This window comes from Lactuca saligna, chromosome 5, assembly GCF_052625555.1.
Source record: "Lactuca saligna cultivar CGN05327 chromosome 5, ASM5262555v1, whole genome shotgun sequence".
Taxonomy (NCBI): domain Eukaryota; kingdom Viridiplantae; phylum Streptophyta; class Magnoliopsida; order Asterales; family Asteraceae; genus Lactuca; species Lactuca saligna.
In genome coordinates, this window is record NC_136421.1 from 316,141,790 (window position 1) to 316,152,564 (window position 10,775).

The 10,775-nt window shown below is 33.3% G+C and overlaps 2 protein-coding genes across 2 annotated transcripts; one reads left to right on the forward strand and one right to left on the reverse strand.

The window, feature by feature from the left end:
- Nucleotides 1-4,126: 4,126 nt before the first annotated feature.
- Nucleotides 4,127-7,637, reverse strand: LOC145048676 (uncharacterized). The gene is made up of 5 exons (XM_078997254.1): nucleotides 7,343-7,637; nucleotides 6,103-6,301; nucleotides 5,606-5,996; nucleotides 5,427-5,501; nucleotides 4,127-4,798 (listed from the first exon to the last, which is right to left on the reverse strand). Exons 1-5 carry the CDS (start codon nucleotides 7,427-7,429, stop codon nucleotides 4,294-4,296), a joined length of 1,257 nt encoding a protein of 418 aa, XP_078853380.1. The 5' UTR covers nucleotides 7,430-7,637; the 3' UTR covers nucleotides 4,127-4,293.
- A 2,164-nt stretch (nucleotides 7,638-9,801) lies between these two features.
- LSM2 (Small nuclear ribonucleoprotein family protein) lies at nucleotides 9,802-10,775 on the forward strand. Its single transcript, XM_078958467.1, has 3 exons — nucleotides 9,802-9,901; nucleotides 9,976-10,134; nucleotides 10,528-10,775. Exons 1-3 carry the CDS (start codon nucleotides 9,899-9,901, stop codon nucleotides 10,645-10,647), a joined length of 282 nt encoding a protein of 93 aa, XP_078814593.1. The 5' UTR covers nucleotides 9,802-9,898; the 3' UTR covers nucleotides 10,648-10,775.

Sequence of the window (10,775 nt, forward strand, 5' to 3'; positions counted from 1 at the left end):
CTTCGACCTCAAGTTTTAGTTTTAGTTTTAATTTTAAGTTTGTCTCAAAATATCAACATATGCATATAGTATGTGTATAGTTCAAAATATGATAAAAAATGGTCAAGTTCTTATAAAATGAACTTTCATGCTTTAAGTTTTTTTCTGTATGAAAACTCAAACTTGGTGATTGAATATGTCATCAAAAGTTTGATTTGTTTGAGCCTGGGTCTAAACTACTAAAATAACTTATATATATGATCTTATCTAATTAGATTGGGCTAGCATATGCATTTTATTTCCTTTAATTTTTATTGTTATTAAGAGATATGTCTACAACTTTTTGGTATAAGATCATAAATTAAAGAATGCGTATATTGCTCAAAACAAAACTTAAAATCGATTATTGGAAGTTCATTGATTAGTTACATTGTGGTTTATATTTACATACGCAGATTATAACAAAATAGCTAAAAATGGGTCAAACGTATAAAACTGTTAAAAAGTCAGAAGTACGCAGGTATGTATGACACGTTAAATTGTTTTATTAAAAAGTTTGAACATTTTTCTAACGCTGGAGGGTATGGGAGCACCTCAGTGTACGGTTAATGCCATATGCAACCGCACTCTTGCGGTAACACCACACCATGGTGCACAAATTGTGCAGTGAGGTTTGTCATGGGATATGAAAGCAATTGGGGTTCTGAAACAACCAGGTTTCCAGAAGTCGATGGTTTTAGAACTCAATGTTGAGAGCAATTTCAGAACTAGAAAGATACAAGTTTTTCTTTTCTTCTGTTGGTATGGAGCAAGAAATAGAAAGTGAATGATGCATGTTGATCAGGACCAAAATCAAAACAATACAAAATTCTAGAATGGTTACAAAAATTAGCGATCAAACATGTAAATTATCCAAAACCAAAGGGACCAATTGTGTAATTTACTATAAATTATTAAACTGATTGATCATGTAGCTCAATTTCCTTCAATTTTACCAGCATCCATGTTAAGGGAAAAAAAAAACATATCCATAAACTATGATGCCCTTGTTTGCCCGTTCGAAGATGTAATGACTGAAGGCAAACAAAAAAGAAGACATTGAATATAGCGGATCTTAAAACCAATTACTTTTTGTTAGTTTTCATATTCTTTTTGTATGATTAATTTCACGTAAATGATTGTTACAAAATCTCCAAACTATTGGGTATCTATCTGATGTTTTAACTAAAAAACAAAAAACAAATTCAGTTTTTAAAAGGATACTTCCCAAAGTTAAGCCTCCTGTTGCATAAATCTTGTAGATAAAAAAAGACTCACTAGTCACCAGTAAGATAATTGTTAAGATAATTGTTACGAGGTTTTAACTGTGACAAGAGCATATTTTGGTATTTTACATAAGATCTTAGAACTTTTGTTGCATATTTAGACTTTTGAAGCCAATCCCAGAATCTGATTCTTGTTTTTGGATGTTTCCAAACAATTATTAGTTTTTAAGGCCCCGTTAACCTATTGGGTGATCAAGAATCTGATTCTACCTGCAATTTGAGAAAGAAATAGTTGTTTTCGCCATCTTTTTTCCATTTTAACACGAGAAAACTTAATACAACATGTTAGAAGTGTGATCAGAATCATTTCCCAAACCTTTTTTGACATTTTTAATCACTTTTAGCTTGTAAACAATGATGAACTCGGTTGCTGTTTCTACACTTTAACGCGTGCCATACTTCTATTAAATGGTCATATACACCTCACCTTCATTCGCAACACATGCATGGCAAGAAACCAATCAAGCCAAACTCCATCTAGGGGTTCATGTGATAGGATTCGTAAAGCTACATTTGGTCGCTTTCGTCCTTCATTCTCATCAAAACCTCGTGTTTCTTTCACTCAACCGATGGCTCTTCAACAACCCTTTTCAGGAAAAGAGATTCCGATCGAGTTTGTTCCTCCCCCAGAGGTAAAATCTGTTAAGAATGTTCATTTTTCTGGTAAGAATGTGGAGAAACATGGTAATGTTAATGATGGTAAAGAGTTGGGTGATCATCAGAAGACGTTTGGTGAGGCAAAGTTTGATAGTTTTATTGGTCGTATGAAGATGAAAATGAGTGCTCCTTCTGATATTGGAGATTCCAAAACAGTGGATGGGAACGATAGTTTTAATGACAAGGTGTCAACTTTCATTGGCCGTGCAAGGCTGAAGTTGCGGGCCACATCCAGTATGGGTGCTAATGGAAAGAATGTGTCCTTTAAGTGACATTTTATATATATATATATATATATATATATATATATATATATATATATATATATATATATATATGGTGGGTGCTGGTTTGAAACTAAAACGGTATTTGTTATTGTTTAAATCTCATGTATTATCAATTTATGTATGTTAATTTGCTAAATATATATATTTATAAATATTTATCATGTGCATATGCTTTAAAGAGCTCAAAGATTCTGTATGATTGGTGTTATATGAAGAGAAGCACTGCAACTAGAGCTTACGTACTAATGGAATAACACCTTGTTCTTGAGTGTAAAATTTAAAGGAGGGGAGGGGAAGAAAGGGAACAAAATTTATCACTTGTGTTCTCAAGTTGCAAGGGAAAGGAAGGAGTCTTACTGTCAAATGACACTTTTACCCTTGGTTGGGGTTCATCAGCTTCAAGGTGTAACAGAGGGTAAGAAGTGTCGGTTTCCTTCCCAATCCACCCAAATATGAGCAGATATATACGCATATTTCCTTCCCCCCCTCCTCCGGAAAAAAAAAATTAAAAATTAAAAATTAAAAAGTTTTTTCTTTGTAATTCCTTTATTTCCTTCCTTTCCCCTTCAACAAAAAACTTGAGTGTAGAGCTTTAGGCTGTGGTAGCTAAACATATAGTTTTGGTTTTAACCTAGTTTTCTTGTTTTACTATTAAGGTAACCAACTTTTTGCTTTTTTTCGATGTACCCTATCTATTTGTTGTGCCATAGCCTATAGGAAGTATGCCCAAGTTACGCAAAGAAGTTGTACGGTGAATTTTGTATTTTTAATAAAATAAAAGAATGTTAAGGTTCAATGACAAAAAGAAAATAAAAAAACTTGAACAGTTTAATCGATGGATTGATGAAATTACAGTGTTTTATCGTATATTATCTTTAACAAAATATACATTTCTATTATTACTTACTACTTATCATGAATAAATTTGTATATATGATGCAAGCCCAAGCAACAGCAACCCACAGGAGTCCAACATAGGCCCAAGAGAACCATCCGTAACCTAGGGATGCACAAACCGGTTCACCCCTAAACCGGTTCGGTTTCAAACCGGTTCACCACCAAAATAATTTGAACCTATACAAATCGGTTCACCATAAACCGGTTCGGTGAACCATTTCAAAAAAAATCGGACGGAATTGCTTTTTTTTTTTTTTTGGTTTGTTTTGTTTCTTAGGATATCATGGCTAATATATGCATGATTAATTTGTAAGACCGGTTCAAAATCAGTTCAAAGCCGGTTTTCTAGACCGGTTCAAAACCGGTTCGAATGGCTAGAAGTCCTAATTACTACAAACTGACGGTTCGGTTAGACATCGGATCGGTTCAACAATGGACCGGTTCAAGGGTGAACCGGTTTTCGGTTCGGTCACCGGTTCGGATCGTAAACCGGTTTTTTTTGTGAAAGCCTGCGTAAACCTGCTAGATTAATGGACTAAAGTAGTGCATAAGAAGAAGTCTTAGTTGATTGAGTCTTTCCTTAGTTTCATATGTAGTGGCAAGATATTAGGCCACGTTTAGATGCATGCATAAGGTCTTTTGACCATTTCCCATTCCTAGTTTCTAGATAGAATGTAATTTTCCTTCTTTTGCATATGAATTAAAAACAGAAAATTGCTCCAAACTCATCTGACTTCTTGGGAGACTTGCCATCTCAAATTGGCACTTATCAATATACTTGCCTTTTTATCCTGTCAGCACCTGTTAATAAAGTTTAACAAGTAGATAGCTAAACACTTTCAAATGTGGCCATGAGAATACAAATATACAATACCTCTGGCTCTACCCCAACTTCATTCGTTAATTTGCTATAACTATTTCAAGTTTGCCTATTCAAAATCAAGGTTTAGATTATCAAATTATGTGATAAGAATGTAAAAATAAAAAACAAAATTATTGTTTCAATTTTCATGATCCTTCAAGAATGTATCCAGATTACGAGTAGTTGTTTCAGGCAAAACTTGATATCGACTCCTATTTTCACACACATCATTTACACCATAATACACACATTTTCACATAAACTGTCTATTTTCCATACCTCCAATTCAAGCAAGCCTCAGCACCATCACCATCATCAAAGCTCCTGCTCTGAAGTAAATTTCCTTCACACTTGTATCCAACTTCTTCATCATGTCCTCATCTTTTAACCCCTTTTTCTTACTCGAATTCTTATTAATCATGACAATCGTATCCCTAAGTCTGTTCACAGCCCACGAGAGCCACACAAGCCCAAGCCCAAGGCCCGTATTCAGCAGTTTTGATGAACAAAACGGGACCCGCCCGCTCGCTACTTTACAGATGACCGAAAAAAGAACCGCGATTCCGGTTCCCGCAATGCTGGCTGAGAATTGGGTTAGAAGGTTTGGTAGGTCGGGACCCGATTTTTTTAACATGGGAATTGCAGCTTTACTGCTGTTGCGGTTTTTGTCAAAAATGATTGATAAAAGGCTTTCACAAGCTTCACTGTAGTTGCTTGTGTTTTGTCTGATTGTTGTCTTGTTACGGTTGCTTTTCTTTTTCTGTGATGCCTTCTGTTTGCTCTTCTCTGGGCTGTGTCACGTTATATAGAGATTAAACTGAGTACAAATTTGTAGAAAAAAACTTCTTTCCCTGACTTATTATTATTATTATTATTAACTCGTTCTTTCTGCATTAAGTCAAAAGGAACGCCCATATATAGCTTGGAGGATTAAGGGACTGTTTGGTATGATGGAGTGGAATCACAAAGGAATGGAACGGACAAAAAAGGAGTGATCCGAATATGGTCTTTTATGCATAGTTGAAAAACTAAATAAAACTAAACTGATAAATAAGAAAAAAAAAAATTAACGAGATGAGATATATCGCTTAATAAATTACACATAAACATATTTCAAGTTGTATGAAATATACACAATATGTATATCAATATCAAAAAGAAGATTTATTTATCATTTTAGAAAAATTGTTTACAAAAATATTAAATCAAATAAAATATAATCTTAAACTAGAATTGTTATAATCAAAAAAATATTTTGTTACTTTTGAAAAAAAAAAGTTAACTGAAATTTTGGAATATTATAATAATATTATTGTTATTGAAGATTATATAAATACACGTAATTAATAATTATCATATATCATATATGATTCCATTCCATGAACAATTAGAGATCAAAACAAAAATAAATAGACATACCTCTTTTGTGGAGAAATGATCACGTTTTCAATCTCCAAAGCAGAACCATAATAGCTTGTTTCATCAAACCACAGCCTGTTTATAACACAAAATTTTCAATCTTTATAAAACATGAACACAACAAAAGAGTATTTATACACGTTTTTGCCTATTGTTTCTATATACACATCTACACGTACCTATCAAACTGTGGTACCAAAGTTGAGTGTCTTCTCCAGTTATTCGAGTTCTTTGACAAGTAAAACTCAGAAAGAATCGAAAGTATGTCCTTCATCTCTTTCTTAGTCCCAGTCAATGACACGAGTCCATCTTCATGGATTGTTATTTCAGAATGTCGAACAAGATCACCAAATAAGTCCATCAATGGCTTCTGGGAATCAAATTCTGGATTTGGATATATAAGCCGTGAATCCGTATAACCCAAATCGGGAACATATGGTTTGTAATCAGTTTGAAGCCCGGTTAGGTTGGAAAGCAATGACAGATCTACTCCATGTCCATCTTTTTCTACTTCAAGTAATCCAGGCATCACAAACTTAAAGCTGAAAAGCTCCGAGTTTGGGCAACAATCTGTAAAAAACATCATCCATGAAATTATAAGATATTAAGATTATCACTTCAATTCTTTGACTTCGAATGTGAGTTTTCAAAATACAAAGAGAATTGAGGGGTGAACCTTGCATGTCGATGAGTACAGGTTTTGTAAAAGTGGGGTCAATTGTGACAAACTGGTTGTTGTTGTTGTTGTTGTTGTTGTTGAATAGCCCGTATGTTGATTTCCATGGATCCCCAATTTGTTTTGAACCCATATTCAGGGGACTTGAACGTATCAAGTCTTCCCGTAGTTCATAATTAGGCAACAGACGCTGAGAGTCCTGCAATAGAGACATGAAACTTACAAGGTCAAAATGGGGATTTCAAATTTGAAACGATGATCTTTTTGTATTTACATTTGTAGATCTTTACCAAAACCATTTGTTGTAAGATGTGTGTGTTTCTTTTGTCTTGTTATAAGAACGGAGTTTTGTTTCAACGAATATGATGATTCAAAAAGTTAAATTGCTCAGGAAACGGACATAATGCAATTTTCACAGCATAAAAATAATCTGAAAAGCTAAAAAATTTGGTAATGAATGATAACCATAGCAGTACAAACATGTCGATAATATGTTAAGTTGGTTCAGGTAATAAATATGTGTATAACATGAAGCAAACATACGGAGAGAACAAGTGATTAAATGATGTTCAAAAGATATTTGAGAAAATCATGGCATACTTCAGAAAATAGGGAAATTTTTTATGGGAAAGTTTTATTTCCTTGACTTTTTGGATTAAGTCGTTCTTTCTGCATTAAGTCACAAAGAAACAACCATATATAGCTTATCGGATTAAGTCTCGTCCCAGTTAAGTCCATTAATTTAAAATAGCATCTTAGGCATATATGCAACGACAATAGCCCTAGAGCACGGGGCCTTTATAGAATAGTTAGTACTAATATAAACTCAAAACGTGTAAGGAATCGAGTTCAAAGTTTATAAGAACACACTTAAAGCTTTATTGAGCTTTGTTTGCCCTATGCCCCTATGTATCTAATAGATATTTTCTCCAACCTTAATGAATATGCACACACACACGCACACTAGCACATAATTACAAACCCCACAAGAACTATTCGAAAACTCTATTCCAATAAACCCCAAAACAATCCAACCCTAATCCATCAAACCCACAACAATTTCACAGAATACATAATTACACATAAACATCGATAACTACAAACAGCTAAAAAAAATCGCACACACAGTTCTAGATTAATCAAATCAAACCAGTACACATAATCAAACGTTGACCGAATAATCCAGTTGAAATTCCTAAAAACCAACAAAATCAATAAACCGAAAAAGTACGAGAATCACCTTGGGTACTCTATTCAATCCTTGTTCTGGACGAAACACGAGGGTAGGAAGATACCCATTAGAGGCCATTAGATACAGCTTAAACATCAGCACAAGAAAAGTTATCAGTTATGGAATTTAACCCAAATCCTGTTTCTCGTGTGTGAGGGTCAGAAATCCCTACATTTTTGTACTATACTGCTAACACTGACGTTCGATGATTTTCTCTAAGGATCATGGGTTTTGATTGGCAGGGAAAAAAAGATAAAAAAATAAAATTGTGGTTTTTGTGATCCAATTGATTTTAGATTTAAATGAGGAGATTTGTTTAATTTAATTCTTGTGACCTTTGGAGGATCCAACCGTGAATCCGAATCAAGACAGAAATAGTGCAAGTTGATGTTTGTCGACTATAAATGGGTAGTCGGTATTTTTCATGGGTAAGTTACATATTTTTTCCTCCGACTATGTGTCAATTTGTAGATTTAGTCCTCAGTATATGTCTAGAGTTATCGATAGAAACGAGTTTTTGACAAAAATGTATGTAGTTATAAAAATATTTACTAAATCCTCCTTAATAACTCTCATTAATTTTGATACTTGTTATTTTGTGGTATTTTTGAAATAAATATTATTCACTTTTTAATTTTTGGTTTATTTCAAATTTTAAAATTAAAATCATATACTTATATATGTAAAGTATTAAATATGATATACATGATATTAAATTGCAATAAATATATATCTTCTTTATTATAAAGTTATACATTAAAAAATATTTTATGTTTACACTTTAATGTTTAATCTTCTTTTAAAATTAACCCGTATAATACACGAGTTTCACACCTAGTATGTATAATTTTAAAATATGATATTTTTCCAACTTTTTTACTGTTTAATTATTTTTGACCATTTTTCTAATGTACTTTTTTTTAGTTTTCTTTTTAACTTTTTGCAATAATATTTTTATGAGGTATTATTTTATGTAAATTAATAAAAAAAAAAAATTACGTACAACGCACATATAAAATTCTTGAAAAATGTTTTATATGCATATAATCTATATGGAAATATAAGGGAAAATTTATTTTTTTCCTTCAAATATGTTTTTTCTGTATATAATTTAAATGGAAGTATTAAGGGGAAAAATGCAATCTTGATTGTTAGTTTCCTTCCATGTATGAGTTATAATATCTTAATGAGTTAGGAAGTTAAGGTTTTGTTATTGGGCACTTAATAGTCATGAAAGGCCATAAAGTTGGAAATTTTATGGTTAAAGATATTATTTGAGGGCTAGATCTGGAATTTTGACAAAAGAGCTCAAGGATTAAGCTGGAAAGGAATCCATCGCGTACACTGAGTGTAATCCATGTACGTCGTGCGTACAAGGTCAGCCAACACGTTTTTGGTCAAGTTCAAGTACACTAAGCGTACAAGCTGAGTACGTTGGGTGTACTCAGTTGTGTTGACCATGCTTGACTTTTTGATTTTTTTTACTTTGACCAAGTTTGACATAAGGGTAATTTGGGTATTTTTTGTTGTATTTGAGATTAGTCACTATTTGATGAATATGTAACAGCTAAGTATGATATTCGGAGCTGTGATCTGTTTGGTGATCTTTTCAGACCGAGAGGTGGGTTTTACTCGCTATACTCATAGGTCGAAGGTACTAATTTCGACCCATTAGATTGTGTATCATGGTATATAGGATGTCGATATGTTGTATTGATTTGTTAGATATGTATCTTGGTATATAGGATGTTGTTATGTGGTAGTGATCTGAAAATCTGCATGTTTGTCTGTTGACTTGTTATATGATTATCTGTTACTAAATATATGTTATGTATATGTCGACACGATATGGTGGGGTTGAGACTATATTGTTTTATGCTGTCAGTCAACAGACTGGGGCAATCCAACCGAAAGATTTGGGTCAAGGCATTCCATCGAAAGGTTGTGGGCCGAGGGTAATCCAACTAGGAGGTTATGGACCCAATATGTATTGGCAATCCAACCGAAAGGTTGTGGGCTGGGGCATTCCAACCGAAAGGTTGTGGGTCGGGGTAATCCAACCGAAAGGTTGTGGACCCGATATCCGTTTGATTATATGTTTGTGTGATTGTATTTTGGGGAAACTTACTAAGCTTTGACTTAAAGTTTCGGTTTATCGTTTAATGTACTTCAGATGACCGTGACAATGCGAATGCGTGATCATGCACATCTTTCAGATTGTGTTATTTAAATTTTGGAATACTCTAATTATTAATTAAAACTTTTGAAATAATGATTTTATAAACAATTATGGTTATTGAGATGTTTTTGAAAATTTTAAATTTACTCTGATTTTCTATATTAAAGAAGTTACATTTGTAAATATCTTTAAATAGATATTGCAAGGTTTCACTTTTATTTCGTATGTTATCCAAAGTAAAAGCTTTTCTTTTAAATTTACGTAATAATTTTGGGTCAACCTGCTATATTACGACCGTGATGTTCGAGTCAACCGTCCTTAGGGTTCAGTTTGGCAAAGGGCTTTTCATCACTTGCTCAAATTACAGCGAAAGAGAACCCTAAAAAATGGTAAATCACTCCTTTCTATACACTCAACTCTTTGATTTGCAAATCTTTACATAAATTTCTTGATATCGTTGCAGTTGTTCTTCTCGTACTTCAAGGATTTGGTGGGAAAAGAAGTGACTGTGGAACTGAAGAATGATTTGGCGATAAGAGGAACCCTTCATTCGGTCGATCAGTATCTCAACATCAAGCTTGAGAACACCAGGGTCGTTGATCAAGAAAAGTTCCCTCACATGGTACGATTCTTAATTTTGGTTTCTTTGTGTTTTTTTAGCGTTTTTGGTCAAGATTGACATTGATCTCAGTAGGCTATGCAGAATTGGATTATTATCGTTTCTTTTAGTGTAAAATCTTTGAGCTAATTGTATATTCGGTATGTGCTGTGTCGATCGATGACAACACCTTATTTTGAGATTTAGGTTATGTGAAATTGATGTTAATCTCAGTAGTCAGAGATTCATAGATAATTAGATTATGAGAAATTTGATCGTGATCGTCTTTGTTTCGTGGAAAATCTTTGAACTATTTATACAAAATTGAGATGTATTTTAGAACTTTTGATGAGTATGGTATCTAATAAACTCTTTGAAGGGATAATATCAGTTTGCTAAAGTTTGATGATATTGCAGCTTTCAGTGAGGAACTGTTTCATTCGAGGATCAGTGGTGAGATATGTGCAGTTACCACCAGAGGGAGTTGACATCGAGCTGCTCCATGATGCCACTAGAAGAGAAGCTCGTGGTGGTTAGAAATATCAAATATGGTGTCTATGTTAGATATTTATTTGTTGCACAACTCTGAATTTTGTTGCTTCAATTTTTAATCTGTCTTTATGACTATTACCCTTTCGAAATATCATCTTCCTCTTTCCTGTTGA